The following is a 19,334-nucleotide window of genomic DNA, read 5'->3' as shown; positions in this document are numbered from 1 at the left end:
TGCTCTCTGTGCAAAGTGCACAGATGATAGAGCATTTGTTTTTATTACAGCTTTGTTCCTTTCAAGGCGTAACAACAACTACCACCAACAAACTATTGCTAAGCAGTAATCCTACTGAACCCACTTTCACAATCAGATAAAAGAATATATTCATTTTAACAATAATAACTGATATTTTGATGACGTTTAAGGTTTACAAAACATTTTACACACATTATTCTACTCAGAGTAGGTACTGTGTGTAACAATACCTTTTTTACAGATAAGGAAACTGAGGCTCAAGGAGTAACTTGCCATAGTCACACAACTAGTGTCACAGGTGCAGCAAATTGGTAGTGTTAAGTTATTTTAGATGTTTAAAAATGGTTTGCCCACGTTTCCTCTTAAGAATGCTAAATAATCCTGCCTTAAATTTTGTTTACACTATTAACTGACTTAAGTTAGAACACATTTTTTCATGCACAGTGCATGCAATTCTAAGTGAAGAATCATCATTTAAGCAATTCAAGTTAGTTAGACTTACGTGTATATGTCACTTTAAGATGTCATGGTTTCCTACGTACATAAGTACTTTGACACTTGAAAAGATTTGTGCTTTCATCAGTGTGGGTACTCTCACACCCTCAACCACTCACAACCCCTCCATTCTGTAAGAGACAATTTCAGCAATTATTGGAAACCTTCTGTTGATTATTAACTCAACTCTTAACTAGAGTGGTCTTCAACAAAGTCTATTTCCAGGTCCGTACTCAAAGCCTTTTCAGCTTGATAAGCATCTTGCCAGAGCTTATGGTCAGCTAAGTTAGACTCTGAGATTGCAGGGTCATCTCCATACCACAATGAGGTACTGGAAGAAGACTTTGGTGGAAGGTGGCACCTAAATACATGTATGTAATATAGCTGTGCAGTGCTTTTATATAAACATATTGGGGTCTATGGGAGGATTAGCACCTCTGGTGTGAGGGGTTGCCAAATCCTTTTTCAAGGCTGCTCATTCCTCTTTGTTGTCCACCTGTCACCCAACTCTCACCCATGACTCCAAGAAGCTAGAACATGGCAGAGGCCACACCCCGGCAAGCTATCTGGGCAGATAGGCTAAGCCAGGTTGAGGGTAACTGACAGGCCTCAAACCTGTTGGTGAGTTAGGGGGATGTCTACCCCAGGATGTGAAGACTTCTCTTGGTGGAATGGGAGGATGAGAACAATTTGTTCCAAGGGCCCTGAAGGTGGCTGAAGCAGGAGCTGTGGAGCACTTAGAGCTTGGTCAGACATTGAAGACACAGTATCCTGGGCCATTGCCGGCCATCTTGATTTTTATCTCGCCACTGGACTTCGATGACTCTGGAAGAGAGAACGAGGCTGACAACTGTGCAACTATCCCACGCTTAAATCCAATTTACGTGCAAGTCAAGACATCATCTGTGATGTCACTGGTCCTCTTTGAACACAAAGGAGAAACAACAACAACATATTACATATCCTTATACGATGTAAAAATTACTCTTCTTGTCTCGGTGATTAGCCCAAAGACTGACAAAAAGCCTATGATCATAGCATGGGTGGTTATCTCTCAATGTTCTCTTAATAATAATAGCTAGCGTTTATATGGCATTTTGATATTTGCAAAGTACTTTACAAATATTATCTCATTGGATCCTCACAACAGCCCTGGAAGGTGGGTGCTATTATTATCCCTGTTTTTTAGCTGAGGAAACTGAGGCAGAGATAGGGTGACTTGGCCTGGATCACACAGCTAGTGAATATCTGAGGCCAGATTTAACTATCTAGAGTTGCATGCACTGTGCATGAAAAAAGGAGACCCGAGTTCAAATCTAGCCCCAGACACTTACTAGCTGTATGAACCTGAGCAAGTCACTTAACCCTGTTTGCCTTAGTTCACTCATTTGTAAAATGAGCTGGAGAAGAAAATGGCAAACCACTCCACTATCTTTGCCATGAAAGCCCCATGGCCAGTATTGGCATGACATGGTCCATGGGGTCATGAAGAGTCGAACACAACTGAACAGCAACTTTCTGATTCCAAATCCCATGTTCTCCCCACTGTGCCACCTGGATGCCTCTTTTTTTTTTCTTTTTAGGCAATTGGGGTTAAGTAACTTGCCCAGGGTCACACAGCTAGTAAGTGTCAAGTGTTTGGTCTGAGGCCTGATTTGAACTCAGGTCCTCCTGACTTAAGGGCCGGTGCTGTATCCACTGCGCCACCTAGCCGCCCCCGGATGCCTCTTTCTAGTACATATTGGAAAAAAGCACTGTGACTATAGTGTGAACACTTATTCCAAGGTAATAATTTTCCTTTTTGTGCTGCCCACGATCTGTGTATTACCCTCAATCATTTGGATATACTCACAATACTTTAGACTTACTTAAAACCTTTTAAGGCTGAATTTGTAATAAACATATTAAGATTTTGTAGGTTTCACCTGGAGATTAGAGTTATGAACATTGGTTGTAAAATGATGTAATTGTGGGAATTCTGGAGTTATAATAACAGGAGAAAAATTCCATAGCATCATTCAGTAATATAATGAACATAGTATTTTTACATGAGAGGTAGCCCAGTGGATAAAATATCAGATCTGGAGTTCGGAAGACCTGAGTTCAAATCCTTTCTGAAACACTAGCTAGGTAATCCTGGACAAGTCACTTAGCTTCTCTCTGCTTCAGTTTCCTCATCTGTAAAATGAAGATGACAGTAGCACCTACTTCATAGGGTTGTTGTGAACATTAGATATGTGCGTGAAATGAGAGAACATGTTAAGCACTTTGAAAACTTTATGCCAATAAGTGCTAGCTATTATTATTAATAATAATACCCTAAGGAATAGTGCATAAATTGCTGGGAAAATTCCTTTGAATTGTTATTTTTGTTTAATGGTCAAGTTTATGATGACAATAAATAATCACATTTTATATTTGTTATTTTTTATTAACAGGACCAGATTCATAGTTCAGTAAAAATATCACGTCCTTTTATGATGAAGAGATTAGAGAATGTTGTGACAAGAGCATCTTCCAGTGAACAGTCAAATAAATCGGAATCTCCATCCTTAGGTAACTTTATATCTAATCCCTAAATTGATTACTGGCTAAAATCAATGCTACATATATCCACGTCAAAGAGAGGGGTTAATGCCAGAAAAATATGTGATATCCATACACAAGCTTTGTGCGCAATATGATATGTGCACCTCCTTCTGGGAGGGTGGTGGTCACTGCCACTGCCAGCACCACATTATCCAAGAGCTGTTAGGAGTTTTTGCAGCTATAGTCACCACAACCCTCTCCAAGACTGTCCCCAGCTTGAGAAATACAATTATCTATGCTATCTTGTCTCAACCACATTTGAGGCCAATGGGACACATTCTCTACATAACCCCTTATCTCCACAACTGCCAATCCTTTCCTCCTAACTACCTTCTTCCAGATAGATAGATAGATAGACAGAAAGACCAGCCATTCTCTCTTCTTCAAACTATGGTTATAACAACAGTCCTTCCTCTATTCTCCTGGCTAAAAGTTGGTAAAAGGAAAGGAAGAAACATAGAACCATGTGAGACACTCAGATCTTCACAATTCACTAAAGCATCATGATACAGTGGCTGAAAAACAATGCCATTCATTGTCTAGTAACACGAATGAAAGTCATGTGCCCTGTGACATTTCCTCATGCAAGCCTATGGTATGACTAGATTATCTTTCCTAGAGAAATCATGTAAGCAACATACAAATTATCTAATCAATATACAGTGAGTTAATGTGGGAAATATGTCTTTAAAAGTTTAATTCCATACTATAAAACCTTAACATTATACCTGTTATAAAATTATAGCTACTGTAAAATTAAACTAAAACCTTAGAACAATAGCTGCTGTAAAATTATGGCTACTGTCAAATTTCCTTTAAGTCAATTCAACAAATACTTATTAAGGGCCCTAATGGGTGCAAAGAACCACACTAGATACTATTGTACAAAGAGAAGAACAAAATCGCACCCTTACAGAGCCTAAATCCTCACAGTGAGGGACACAACATACTTACAAGATAAATAAAAGAAAATCGGAAGAGAAAGAGAATATTAACAGTTGCATGGAATAGGGAGAACTTCATGAAGATGTCTCTTGAGTTGAAACTAAGCTGAGGATTCTAAGAGGCAGAGATCAGGAAGAAATGTATTCCAGGCATACAGGACAGCCTATGCAAAAAATGGGAACTAGAATGTCCAGTTCAGCAAACAGTGATTGGACCATCTATAGTATAAAGAGGAGGAATAAGAAATAATTCTGAATGGAACCAGATTTTAGAGAAGCTTAAGTACCTGGCTATTGAATTTGTATTTTACCTTGGAGGTAATGGGAAGTCACTGAAGATTTTTGAGCAGGGGAGGGAGAGGTGCACAATCTGTGACTGAGGAAGATGATACTGGCAGCTACAGAAATAAGAGAGGGACTGAAATATGAGAAACAAATAAGGAGGTTATTGCAATAATCCAGATGAATGGTGATGAGCCCCTAAATTAGGGCACCAGTATGAGTAGGGGGTGGGGAGAAAGGGACAGAGGTGAGAGATAATGTGGCGATAGACTCAATAAGGCTTGGCAGCTGATTGGATATGAGGGATGAGAGGGAAGAAAGAGTTAAAAAATTACTCTGAAGTTATGGCCTAGAAGGATGGTGGTATCCTCAAGAGAAATAAGGAAATTTTACAAATATTTTGAGGGTAGGGGAGAATGATAAACATCATCTTGGACATGCTGAGTTTGAGATGTCTACAGAATATCTAGGTGGAGACTACCTAGCAGTTGATTGGTGATTTAGGCTTGGAATTCATAAGAAATGTTAGGGATAAATCTATAGATTTAGAAGTCATTTGCACAGAAATGATGATTCGACATAGGAAAAGGAATGCAATCATGAAGACAGAAAAAGAAGAGGGTCCAGAACAAAGACTCAGGGGTGGCCATAATAAGGAGACAGGAGAGAGATGGTGATCCAAAAAAGGAAACTGAGAATGAGTGGTCAGACAAGGTAAGAACTAAGAGAGTGGATTTTAAAAGAAGTCACTTTGACTTGAGGTTATTGTAGGGCTGAAGGTGGGTTTAGGTAGACAATGTCAAAAGCCAAAGAGAAGCTCAGTAGAAAAAAGATTGAGAAAAACTATGAGATAGAGCAGTTAAAGAGTCATTGGCAGGGCAGCTAGATGGCACAGTGGATAGAGCACCAGCCCTGGAGTCAGGAGGACCTGAGTTCAAATCCGGCCTCAGACACATAATACTTACTAGCTGTGTGACTCTGGGCAAGTCACTTAACCCCAATTGCCTCACTAACAAAAAAAAAAAAGAATCATTGGTAAACTTGGAGATAACAATTTTAGTCAAATGCTAGACTTGGAAGCCAGACTGCAAAGAGTTAAAAAGTGAGCAGCAATATAAAAAGTGTAGGCAACAAGAATAAATGGCTTTTTCTAGGCATTTGGCTATGAAAGGGAGAAGACATGTAGGATAGTAACTTGGAAAGGATGGTGAGGTCAAGTGAAGGTTCTTAAAGCATAGGGAAGACTTGGGCATGCTTGTAGATAGTGTGGAAAGATCCAGTAGATAAAAAAAAAATATTGAAAATGAGAGAGAGAGAGAGAGAGAGAGACAGACAGACAGACAGACAGAGACAGAAACAGAGAGAATGATGGAAGGGGGAAGGATCTGGAGGAGACAGAAGATAGTGAGTGGCTTGAGTGACACAGGAAAAGGGGTTGTCCTTTGCAAAAGGACAGGTCATCTCTTTCTCAGAGACTAGGACAAAGGAGGAGACAATGAGGAACAGTGGAGATTCAGTTTTGAGGAAACGGAGTAGGAAATGCAAAAAGGAATGGACTGCCTTGATTTTTTTTTAATTAAGGCTGAAGGAGAGATCTTCTACCAAAAAAGAGTGGTATAGAAGTCTTGAAGAGAGCAACTCTACTAAGAGCATGTTAGCAGAAAGAAGATTCACCATGCAGTGAGAGCCCAGATTAGATGATATAAATTTTTAAAGGATCCTAATGCTCTAGGTAGTTGAATGCTTTCTTCCTTCCCTGTCTAGTTGCGGGAGAGTAGGAGCCAAGAAAGTGAGGAAGGGTGGGGTTTGATAAGGCTTAAGCAGTTATGAGACAGAGAGGCAAGTGATTCAAAGTCAACTCCATAGGGTCAAGCGTCAAGACTATAAGAACAAAGTGAGGTCGCAGCAGTGGGATTGGACTGGCTGAAAGCTTATCAAATGCTGTAATTTAACTACACATATTTCCACTATTTTTCTCTGTATCTAATGAAACCTTGTAGTAATTACAAATTAATGTATTTCTAGCTTCAGGTATCACCAGTCATGGTAATGGTACGTGCAAAGCCTTATATCCATTTCAAGCCAGACGAGATGATGAGTTAAATTTGGAAAAAGGTAAGAAACCTTTAAGTGTTGAGAGGCCTTTCTCTATTTTAAATAACAACTCCATCAGCAAAGAACCTCTCTTTGTCTTAATTACATGCTCAGGCAGTGCTCATTATCTGCTATGATTCATGACTGCCTCATGAAGTCAGTGCAAATTTGGTAACCCCACCTTTCAGAGGATAAAACTTTAAGCTCATGAAGGAAAAGGAATCTGGTGAAGGCCATTCAGTGAATTAGTATTTCCTGTGTTTGGTGGTCAATCTCAGGAATTTAATATGCTTTATGTATGGGAGCTTCCAGGATCTTAGGCTTCTAAAATGTCAGAGTGAAAAGGGACCCTCATTAAAATCCTTCATTTTAGAAAGGAAGAAAGGCCTGAAAAGGCCTAGGAAACCTAGAAAGTGATTCATCCAAGGCAAAATGGCTAGTTAATGACAGAGTCAAGGGTAAAGCCCATGTCTCCCGATTCCAAAGCCTACGAATTTTCTACTGCCTGCCACCATTTAAGATTTTAATTTGGCATACAAAGTTTCACGTAGGTATTCTGTAGTGGGCTAAATCTGCCTTAAAGGGGGTGAAGAATAATCAATCAACAATCAAACATTAAGTCCCTACTGTGTGCCAGGCAATACGTTGAGTGCTATGGATACAAAGAGAAAACTGAATCAGTTCCTGCCTTCATGGAGTCTACTTTGTATCAGGGAAGTCAAAATGTGTGTGTGTGTGTGTGTGTGTGTGTGTGTACATATTGTACATATATGTGTATACATACACACACATATATATGAAAACTTTAGAGTATTTTACAAAAATCTATTATTACTGTGATTATTTTCTTTGTTCTTTACACACACACGTGCGCGTGTGCGCACACACACACACACACACACACACACACACATCTCATTTAATCCTCAAAATCACCCTGAAAAGTAAATGCTATTATTATCTCCATTTCATCCATGGGGAAATTGAGGCTGAGGGAGGTTAAGTGAATTACCCAGAGCTACAAAAATGAATAGAGGGTAGTTTATGGAGGGAGGGCACTAGAGGTTGGTAGGGGTGGGGCACAGTGCACTCAGGAAAGACTCCCTACAGAAGGTGCTGTTTGTGCCGAGTCTTGGAGGAAGGAAGGGACTCTGATTAGCAGAAGGAGAGAGTGCATTCCAGGATGGGAAATGGCCAATGTAAAAGCAGCAAGAGAGGACATGGCAGGCCTGTGCTTTCTTTAAATATTCTGCTGTCTCACATAGTGGGGCCATTAGGTGGTAGAGGAAGGCTTTTGATGAATGAAAAATGGCTCCAAGGGTCCAGGTCAAACTAAGATGACTCTTGCAGCCACACAGGGAAGAAGACCCTGCACCATGTTTGCTCTGGTCAGGCCAAGGTTACTGTCTGGCTAATGGTGCAGGTTTCCACAGTGTTTCTCTGATGAAGGGAAAGGTGTTATTAGAGACTTAGAAACATCATCTCTTATAGATCTTGGAATTAATACTGTTTCTTTAGCAAGCTAGATTGTCAGGGGAAGACTGTGAGTTTCCTTCCTCTTGGTATCACATTTGGTGCTTAGCACTATGTTTTACACATAGTACACACTTGATAAACAGTTGTTGAATTGAAACAGGATTATTGACTTTACAAAGAACAGACATTTGACCCTCAGAATGTTCTCTGAGGGTGGGGAGGCAGCTGTATGTACAAAGGACTCCTGGGAGTCAGGATGCCTGGCTCTCTCCTGGATCTACCTCTTAGTATCTGTATGAGTTGGGATGAATTATTTCTATTGGTCTGGGGTTCATCTTTCTTTTTCTCTTTTTTCCTCAGATCACCAACTTTTTTTTTCTTTTTAAATTTTATTTTAAAATTAAAATAAAATTGGTATTTCCATGTACATAGTAGAACAGAAAGATGATTGTGCATGAGACCTATCATGAAGCTCAAATGATAAAGTGAAGTAAGAAAGCATGAAGTGCTGGCTACGGGCTTTTTGGAAAAAAATTTTTTTTCAGTTATCAAGCATATATTTTTTTCTCTCTTTTACCCCACCAAAAACCAAAAACAAACCCTTTGTAACAAATATGCATAGTTAAGCAAAGCGGATTTCCTCATTCACCAGTCCCAGAATGTGTCTCATTCTGCATATCAGTCCATCACCTCTGTGGTGATGTGGGTAGCATTCTTCATCATGGATTCTCTGGAATAAGAATTAGTCATGGTAGCCTGGTCCTCTATGTAAGGATGCAGGGACATAAAGGATAAGAGACTTTTCCCAAACTATATTTATCTTTGTTTGAGCTAAATCAGGGTTTCCTGTCTCCCAGCCTGTGCTATGCATTTTCCTGATAATTCTGTTAACCTGTTGATTTCCTGTTTTCTTGCAAGATGTCCTGTTACTTTAAACTTGGTTCACAACACTTTTAATAAACCAAGACCAGATTCATTTGCTGGCAGCTGGCCAAAGGAAACAATCCATGGGGGCTATTTGATCATTAGTTTTTGTTTTGCTTCGGAGTTTTTTTTTTTATCTTTGTAACCAAATATGTCAATTTTGTCAATTATATAATCCTATCTGCCCATGCCTAAGAGCAAAAATTCAAGTGAGTGCTCCTAATGGGGGACCGGTTACTCTGAACAGTGAAAGTTGCAACAAGGTTTTCACAGCTGCCACTGGCAAGGCCTGGTTACTCCCCCCTACCCCAGCTATCTGAGGAAGAAAGACTCCTGGGGAACTGAGGGGAAGAAAGGCTGGGAATCACCTTATCAAGAAACAGGAAAAGCAGCAGAAAATCTTCGGCAGGGGTGGCAGCTTGACTAATAAACACACACCTCTCATTGTGGACAGGAAAAAATAAATAATACACCTCAGTAGAATGACTGATGGCTGACTAACAAGGAACAGCCACAAAGAAAACCATGACCAGGCTTGGTGCCAGAAAACTTAGCTTGAGTCCTAGCTCTGACACTCGGCAGGATTGAGACTCCAGGCAAGAGAGTTAACCTCTTGAAGCCTCAGTTTCCTCATCTGTAAAATGGAATTTGATAAGACTTTAACTACCTATCTCAAGAAATTGCTGTGAAGAAGCTATTTTGCAAGACATAAAGTGCTATATAGACGTGAGATCTTATTGTTAAAAGGCTTTTTCTTACCACAAGAGATAGGAAAATGCAGAAGTGAAAAAATAAGTAGCCTAATAAAGTCTATTAATTTGACTCAACAAACATTAAGCCTCCATGACGTGCTAGGTACTATGTGAATGGGTAGGAATGTGAAGAGAAAACTAAATTATCTGGGCCCTTGAGAAACTTGTATGTGTTTACAGGTGGCATGATTATGCCTAATATGTAGAATATATTTTATAATGATAGAAAATTCAATTATTTTAAATTATTCTGAATTAATTAAAGTTTGGATTAAATATATTTATATGATTTATTTAAATTTATATTAAATAGATTTAATAATATTTTAATTAATTGAATTAATAAATCTAATAAAATTAATTTATTAAATAGATTTAATAACAAGTTTAGATTTACAATTAAAATATATTTATAAATACATATATTTTAATAAGCATTTAAATAATTAGTCTGTCCCTCAGACAGCTAGGTGGTATAGTGGAAAGAGTGTTTCATCTACAGTCAGGAAGACCTGAATTCAAATGTGACCTCAGACACTTACCAGCTCTGTGACCTTGGGCAAGCCATCCGAATAACCCAGTTTACTTAGCTGTAAAATGAGGATACTTCCCTATGTTGTTGTGAGGACCAAATGAGATAATATTTGTAAAGTAGTTAGCATACCCCATGACATATAGGAAGTGTTTTATAAACGCTCATTCCTTCCTCTGACTACCTCTTCTCCCCCTCCCACCCTAACTATCTGCACAGTCTAGGAAAACAACTTCCCATATTAGCCATGTCTGAAAATTAGTTTCTTCATTTTAAATTTACTTCTCTGTCCAGAGGTGAGTGGCAGGTTTGGACTCATGATTTATTATTTATTATTGCTCTGATCAAAGTTCTAAAATATTTCCAAGAATTTTTTTTCTATAATATTATCACCGCATACATTGTTTTCCTAGCTCTGCACACCTTGCTCTACATCAATTCATAAAGGTCTTCCTATGGGCTTTCCTCCGAAATCGTCCATTTTATCATTTCTTTTTTCGGTTGTTTGAGTTGTCAGACTCTTCATGACCTCATCTGGGTTTTTCTGGAGTGGGTTTGCTGTTTCCTTCTCCAGCTTATTTTACAGATGAGGAAACTGAGGCAAACAGGGTTAAATGACTTGCCCAGGGTCACACAGCTAGAATCATTGTGCCACCTAGCAGCCCTATCATTTCTTACCGCACCATAATATTTCATTACATTCAAGCCATTCCCCAATAGAACGAGACCCTTTTAGTTTCCAGTAGTTGGACACCAGGAAAAGAGCTGCTATAAATGTATTTGTACCTAAAGATCTTTTTCCTCCGTCTTTGATTTCTCTAGGGAATTGGCCGAGTTAGATATAGCTGGGTCAAAGGAGATGCACAGCTTGGTCACTTTCTTGGCATCTTTCCAAATTGCTTTTCAGACAGAACCAGGAGATCATCGTACACTGTAACACCAATACTGTAATGATGATCAATTGTGAAAGACTACCTGGATCAATACAATGATCAAAGACAATTCCAAAGGACCTATTATGAAAAATGCTATATGCCTATAGAGAGAGAACCAATGAACTCTAAGTGCAGATTGAAGCAGATTTTTTTCACTTATTTTTCTTATCCCCCCTTCCCAATATGGCTAATATAGAAATATGTTTTGTGTGATTTCACATGTATAATTAATTGCCTTCTCAATGGGTAGAGGAGGAATGGGAGGGAGGGAGTAAATTTGGAGCTCATTTTTTTCTAAATGTTAAAAAATAAATAATACATTTTGAAAAAACAAAAGCAAATTGCTTCCCAGAATGGCTGGACCAAATTCTAATTCCATCAACAGCGTATTTGTGTCCATGTATTACCTCCAACATTTGTCTAAATACAATCTACTATTATGGAATAATTAAAAATTGGTGAAGTAAATGTCTTATTGGTTCTGTTTGCTTTAACTAGTACTCTAAAGAAGTCATTTTGGGGGCAGCTAGGTGGAGCAGTGGATAGAGCACCAACCCTGGAGTCAGGAGGACCTGAGCTCAAATCTGGGCTCAGACACTTGACACTTACTAGCTATGTGACCCTGGGCAAGTCACTTAACCCCACTGCCTAGACAAAAAAAAAAAAGTCATTTTAATTTTGTGTTTAATTGAAAGCTACCTAACTTTCAGTTGTTTAATAGTTTTATTTTTATATGTAGTCCAACATCCCCCCAAAGCTATACCCTAGTTCAGAGGTGGGAAACCTGCCACCTCGAGGCCATATGTGGCCCTCTAGGTCCTCAGGTGTGGCCCTTTGACTGAATCCAAACTTCACAGAACAAATCCCCTTAATAAAAGGAATTGTTCTATAAAATTTGGACTCAGTCAAAAGGCCAAGGACCTAGAAGGCCATGTGTGGCTTCAAGGCCGAAGGTTCCCCACCCCTGCCCTAGTTCAAAGTACCCTTTATATCAACATCTCTTCTAAACAATAGTTCATGAGCTCCTGTCCAATGTTCCCCTTTTCCAGCCCAAAATAAATTACACATTAATTCAAAGCAACAGGCAGTTAAACAGGAGACTTATCAATAAAATAACTTATTAAGACCTATTATATGCAAGGTTCTATAGTAGGTGCTGGGCATACAAAACCAGAAAGAAATACTCCTTCCTCTTTCCTTGGTGTACTGTCCTCTGCTGCTCTAGAATGTTCCATACAGCCATTTCTGGCTAGACCTATTCTCCAGTGTCCAAAGACCTCTTCATCTCCCCATTCTCATCTGGGCTGGAAAAATGACTCATTTTGATTTTTTTCTTGGATTTCCTGACCAAGACCTCATATGATACACTTTCTATGTCTGTGTGGAAGAGCTGTGAAGTAGAGTTTGTCTATGCTTTGTTCTTCTCCACCATCTTTTCATGCCATGCTGTTGTTGGGAAAAGGAAAACTCTTTCCCCTACAACTCACACTCCTAGATTGTGTTCAAGCTAGATACATAGGTTCCCAGAGTGGGCAATACCACCCCCTGGGGGGTGTTGGACTGACCAAGAGGGGAAGTAGTAGCCTCTAGTGCAATTGTGTGGCATTGAATCAAAATAAGGGGGCAGTGAAAGCATAAGGAAAGAAGAGAAGATAAAAAATTTGAAAAACTGTTCGTACATGTTTCACCTGTTGTATAACAATTAAAGTCATAGTGATTACATTATTTTCCAAATAAACACACAAAATGCAAGTTATAACAGTGGTCAAGTCCACTGACAAGTCTTAAATAGCAAGTCTTGGCAGGCAAGTGTGTCATGCATTGTTGGAAGTCCACCATGCATTAACAGGGATATGCGCATGTAATGATTCTATATGGTTACACGACGCAATATTGCATCATCAAAATTCCAATGCAGAAAAAACCCCTCAAATTTAAAATAAATTATTAAATTTAAGATGCATCATTAAAAATATTTTAACTTTTTTTTTAATGACTCAAACTAAAAGAACCGTTAAAGGGTTAGAGTATATTTCCAGGAGGGTGCTGATAAGTACAGGAACCTCTGAGCTAGAATGAATATCTTCTGAAGCTGGTGCTAGGCTACCTCTCTGCTGATCTGCTGCTATCTGCTCCTTCCCAGTAGAGCTGCTTCTTTGCTGAGCAGAGTGATATCTAGCACGAGACAATCAGAGATTTTCCTCAGGGCACCAAAATACAGGGGGTACAGATAGCACTAGGACTCCAACAGGAAGAAAGAGCTTAGCTCCTGATTAACAAGAATCATTAAGTAAAACAGTAAACTAAAAGCACTCCCTCTCCCCAGTGGGCACATCTCTCCTTCCCTAATCTGGCCCCTCTCTCAGTGAGGGCTTGTCCTAGATCTCCACTCACAAGGTTCTGAAGTCCAAGTTCTTTCTCTGAGGTGTTCTTTTCATTAACAAGTAGACTTGAAGGTGCTTTTCATGCTGTTTGCCCAAGGTCATTTTTCTGGTGCCCACCAAAGGTGACAGAATCGCCAGCTCTTCAGTTCAGCTGTTACCATCTGTTGCTTCTCTGCCACTAGGCTGCTTCTTCCCAACAGGGAATATTTTTACCTCTTTAGAGGTTTTCTTGGCAAAGATAATGGAGTGCTTTGCCATTTCCTTCTCCAGCTCATTTTACAGATGAGGAAACTGAAGCAAACAATGACTTGCCCAGAGTCACACAGCTAGTAAGTGTCTGAGGCCAGATTTAACTCAGGAAGATGAGTCTTCCTGATGCCAGACCTGGCACTCTGTGCACTATGGCGCCACCTAGCTGCCCCTTTGACAATCTTACTCCTCCGCTCTTAATATTTGGGTTGGGGAGTCAGTAAATGCTTTGCAGTTCCTATTATGCTCTCTAGTAGCTAGCGCCAGGACCACAATGATTACCCTAGATTTTCATTTAGCAGTAACAGAGGGATGAAGTGCAGCTGGCAACCCTTGCCTTGCATCCCTGTGGCTATGCTCAAACCCTCCTTACACGAAAAAAGCACTATAGGTTGTAACCTTACTGGTAACTAGGTGGACTCAGAGTCAGTATGACTTGAATTCAAATCTTGCCTAAGATACTTACTTAATGTCTCTTATGCTCAGGTTTTTCCTTTTCTTTTTTAAATCTGTAATATAAGGATAATAGCACCCACTTCCCAGGATTGCTGTAAAGGAAATCTGCAAAATATATAAAGCTATTGCATAATAGCCATTGTTGATATTAATAAATATGATATAAACTACAGTGTAACAGAACGGGATAGTCTGGTTTTAAAACAAACTATTTTGATGTATTTAGGGATACAGAAAAAAAGATTCAGTCTAGTTACTGCCTCCCTCCCTCCCATCATTATTCTCTTTAAAAAGTTTAAGGAAGCAGACGCAGTGTCCCAGACTTCCAAATAGCTGTGGCACACTTATTGTCTAATTCCATGAATTTTCTCAACAGGAGACATCGTGACTATATATGAAAAGCAAAATGAAGGCTGGTGGTTTGGATCCTTAAAAGGGAAAAAGGGCCATTTCCCTTCTGCGTATGTGGAAGAAGTACCTTCAAACAACGCAAAGGCATAGGATCCAAATGTGAACGTGTCCCTCCATGCATTTAACTGACAGGAAGTTATCTTTTGAAAATGGACAACTCTTTTCAGGTTTTCACAATGCTTTGAAGCTTTGATGATTTTTCTTGAAACACGTAATAATCCTATTTTAAGAATGGACAGTGGGAATCATAGAACGTCAGAGCTCCACCTTGGACATCATCTCATTCAAACTCCTCATTTTGCAAAAAGTTATGTGGTTTGCCTGTGATTTCAGAGCTGTTCTAGTGTCAGAGGCAGGACTTGTTACTCAAGGTCTCAGGCATCAGGACAAAGAAACATAAAGAAAGAAAGGATATTATATGAATAGGATCAGATTTAGAGCTGAGAGGGACATTAGAACAAAACCCCCTCATTTTGCCGACGAGGAAACTAAGGGCCAGAGAGATGAAGTGACTGATGAAGAAAGGAAGGAAGGAAGCATTTATTAAGTACCTTCCACATTCCAGGTACTATGCTAAATATCATCTTATTTGATCTTTATAACAACCCTGGAAGGTAGGTACTACTACTATTATTGTTAAATTATCCCCACTTTATAGTTGAGGAAACTGAGACAAACAGAGGTTAAGTGACTTGTCCAACGTCATGCTGCTACTAAGTATCAAAGGCTGGATTTGAACTCAGGTTTTCCTGACCTCAGGCCCAGTTCTTTATTCACTGTAGTATTCACCTAGCTCCAAGGCCACAAAGATACTGAAGAAACAGCTGGGATTAGAAACACAGTCCTCTACCTCTGGTAAACTGCTACTCCAATCCAACAAACGTTTATTAAGGGTCTTCTCCTGACAGTTGTCTTTTCTAAGGCAACTAGGCAATGCTGTGGATAGAGTATCAGGCCTGGAGTCAGGAAGATTCATCTTCCTGAGTTCAAATCCTGCCTCAGACCCTTACTAGTTGTGTGACCCTGGGCAAGTCACTTAACCCTGTATACTTCAGTTTCTCATCTGCAAAATGAGCTGGAGAAGGAAATGGTAAACCACTCCAATATCTCTGCCAAGAAAATGGGGTCATGAAGACTCAGACACAAATGAAAAACGACTGAACAACAAACTTTTCATTCTGTGCAAAGGGCTAGCAATCCAAGATCTTTGTCCATAGGGACTGTGTAATGAAAGAAATAAAGACAGCTTCATCAGGCTGCCCCCATTACAGAGATAGTTGGGGCCCCAAGAGGAGAGAAGGTGGTAGGCCCCAGCTGTTCCTGAAGCCTAAAGATCGAATGGTGGTAATTGCTCTGGACATCTTAGAAAATGACCCAAGGCTAAAGATTCCACACCCCACAGAGTGAAGGTCAACAGTGCAGATGGAAAGGTATAGGTGGTACTGCCCTGCTACCATGTAGGGAGGTCTTCCTTTGAGAATGCTTCAGATGCTACTTTGGAGTGAATCAAGTGATAAAGAATCTGTGTCACTTCCCACTCCATACTATACCATTTTCCCACCTTTTTGATTTTTTTTCTCTTCTCCTTCTAAACTTAAGAGGAGAAAATTTTAAGATAAGGCTCACACATTAACTGTACTCCATGGTATTATACTCATACAGTGGGATATAAATAGCACAATGATAAAGATATGAAAGCTGAAGAGGCCCAGGCTATATTTGCTAGGTGATGTATAGCTTATAACTTAAAAAAAAAAAGAGCAGAAAGTTTAATTTCAACCTTGACAATGCAGTAGGGGAAGCTTTTTGCACTTGGAATATTATCTAAGTAATAGGTTATTAGGCTCTGTAGGACAAGAGATTTTGAATCCATATTTCTTTTTTATCTCATTGCTTTCTATCAAGATATGATATATAAAAAGGACTGTAACAATTGAACGTAGCCCACAAATGAACCATTTCATAATGTAGAAAGCGATTAGGCTGTCTGGACCCTGAGACTATCTTTGGGGATAATCTGCAAAGAAAAACAAAAGACATCCTTTTCATTGGCAAACCTATTTTCCTTTGTGAAAATGTTGCTGACTTTTGTATTTTGGAATCTTTTTTTGGCAAACCTTTGTTCATCTATGATTTTTTATGAAAAATATTTCCAAGCAAAAGTGCCCTTTAAGCCAAAGAAAAGACACATCTGGTCAGCAATAAAGAATTGTTTATTATCTGCCTAGTGGGTTAGAATGGTTCCTGAGAGGATGGTCAGCTGTTATCCATGACTAAAGATTGTAGTGAAGACAGAACTATCTGTTTGGTAAAATACTAATCAGCAAGGATGATGAAGAATTAATACATACTCTGTGCTTCTATACAGAATAAAATGATTTTTAAAAATATTAATGGTTTTAAACTATTAATTGAATTTTCATGACGTGCTCCATTAAGCAGTTCATTAAACCATGAATTTTTCAGCTCAGTAACAGCCTGAAATATGAACACTATAGAACAGAGCCAGGATTCCATTGTCCACATTATAAAGATTGTCTCTATTTTGTCTCTGACCTCCTACAGTCAAAGTCATTTCAGCCCTCATTCTATCAACCAGAAATCTCTTTACTCACTAGCAATTCCCTGTACCTACAATAACTCATAAACATAAAAATGGTGTAAAGCAAACTTCGAGAAACTAAGGTGCCTTCTGCATCATCAAAGATTAAAATATATTCTGGATAGTTTTAGTGTTGTGTGTATTTTATTGCCTCATAATTCTCTGAAATTGGGATACAGATTCATTGCGACAAAAAAAAAGAAAAAAACCCTCTCCTCTCAAAATCATGGTGGCTGAAAAGGTGATCAGTTTGGTGGGGACAAGGAATGGACAACTGTCCTTAAAATTCAAATAAGTTATTGTCCTATGTGACCATGGTCCTCTGAGTTGTATCTTGGAGATTAGGATTTGGGAATGTGATAATTCCTGATGCGGTGGTGACAGAGAGCGAGATTTGTGAAGAATGCAGTACTTTTTTAGATGTACTGTGCTGGGTGGAGCTAAAGAAAACCCAACCTATATTAATCAATAATGAATGGACTACAACAATCAACCTATTTCAAAAGTATTAAGAACATAGAAAAGAGAACTAATAGAACCAGGGTGGGCCCATGGAATGGTACTAGAAAAGGGAAATTGGGGTAAATCCCATGAATTTAAGCATGTGGCCCTGAGGGGGTAATCTTCTATTCTGATCCATGGACAGCAAATGCCACCTGCAAGTCACTCATGGCAAGTGATGATGCCAGCTCACCTGGGGGATCCTAATCCTAATATTTCTCCAAGACTTACGTGTTTGTTACTCTGATGTGGGGTCATTATTTATCAGAATACCATCTTACAGTGGTGGTACAGTGGATAAAGCATAGGACTTGGAGTTAGGAGGACTCGAGTTTGAATCCTACCTTAGATACTCCTCAGCTGGGCGACCCTGGGCAAGTCACATAACCTCACTATACCTCAGTTTCCTCATCACTAAAATGGAGATAATAATAGTACCGACCTCACAAGGTTATTGTGAGGAATAAGTGACTTAGCATATGTAAAGGCTTTGCAAACCATAATACATCATATAAATGTTAGCTCTTACTGTTATGATGATGATTTACTGAAACAAATGATAGGAGTAGACTGTGTCAAACTTGTAAAGGCAATATAATTTCCATTCTTACATTTCTTTCTGAGATTATAATGGGGATATCAATTTTATTTTCTTTTGAAGGCAATCAGGATAGATGTTGTGTGTTCTATATTGGAGTTTTCCAGCTTTTTTAGAATAATAACTTATTATAATTATTGTTAACTCATTTTTACAACACACTTTTTTCACAATGACGCTGTTGGGGGAGGTAGTACAAGAACTATGCCCATTTTATAGATGGGGAAAATAAGACTCAGAGACTTGCCCAGGGTCACAGAAACCTGGTACATGTCAGAACAGGTCCTGACTCTAAGGACATTGCTCCCTACTCCCTGCCACAGTGGCTTTTCCCCTTTATCTCATTTACTCTTAACTTGTTTACTCGTTAACGTTTACTCATTAATTTTCCTCTCTAATGACTCCTTCCCTCCTGCCTACAAATGAATTCATGTCATCTGCATCCAAAACAAAATAGTCCTCACCTGCTATCCCTTCCTTGAACTGGACTATACTTCTCCCCTTCATGGCTTACTTTTAAAAAGTCTACTCTTAACTTCCTTACCACCCACTTCTAGGATTTTATATTCTAGGCTAATCCAGTGATTCAGGCTCAGAATTAGAATGCAATGAAAACAGTTGTAGACCATAAAATGCAACAAAAACCAACTTTGCTCAAAGTGATTAACGTAATTCCTGAAGTTTAAAAGGTTACTCAATCAACTGATCCTTTCCGTCTCCACTTTTATTATGGCAATTAACAAGGCTCGGTCAGAAAACCATCGCCTCACAGGGCAAGGGGGATTTTGCCAAAACTCGGACACCCAACTCCCAGTGGGGCTGGCTTTTTGGGTTGCAGGCAGAGAGGAAGCCTGAGATAATTATTTGTAAAGTGCTTAGCCCAGTGCCTGGCACATAGCAGGCACTATATAAATGCTACTCCGTTTCTCTTCTCCCCATTCAAAAAAAAAATGATGATTCCTACAATGGTGTCCCTACCTTTTTAAGTGGAAAGCAGCCCAGTCTACATAAAATAGCTACTCTTCCTACCACACATCATAACCTGGCCCCCGTTCCACAACTCCACTGGAAGCTGCTGACTTCATGGGG

The 19,334-nt window shown here is 39.3% G+C and overlaps 1 protein-coding gene across 2 annotated transcripts in view; it reads left to right on the top strand.

Annotated features, from left to right (window-relative positions):
* The window catches only part of NOSTRIN (nitric oxide synthase trafficking), an 87,522-nt gene extending 70,252 nt beyond the window's left edge, over window positions 1–17,270 (top strand). For both annotated transcript variants that reach the window (XM_020990911.2, XM_020990909.2), the window contains 3 exons: window positions 2,955–3,072; window positions 6,357–6,446; window positions 14,510–17,270. In XM_020990911.2, coding sequence (XP_020846570.1) covers window positions 2,955–3,072; window positions 6,357–6,446; window positions 14,510–14,634 — 333 coding nt within the window. In that variant the 3' untranslated portion in view covers window positions 14,635–17,270. The remainder of the gene's footprint in view (window positions 1–2,954; window positions 3,073–6,356; window positions 6,447–14,509) is intronic.
* The last annotated feature ends 2,064 nt before the right edge of the window (window positions 17,271–19,334 follow it).

The sequence above is a fragment of the Phascolarctos cinereus genome, unplaced genomic scaffold (assembly GCF_003287225.1).
Source record: "Phascolarctos cinereus isolate Bilbo 61053 unplaced genomic scaffold, phaCin_HiC Scaffold_726;HRSCAF=1367, whole genome shotgun sequence".
Taxonomy (NCBI): Eukaryota; Metazoa; Chordata; class Mammalia; order Diprotodontia; family Phascolarctidae; genus Phascolarctos; species Phascolarctos cinereus.
The sequence above is the reverse complement of the archived record's forward strand: the minus strand, read 5'-3'. Positions and strand labels throughout refer to the sequence as shown.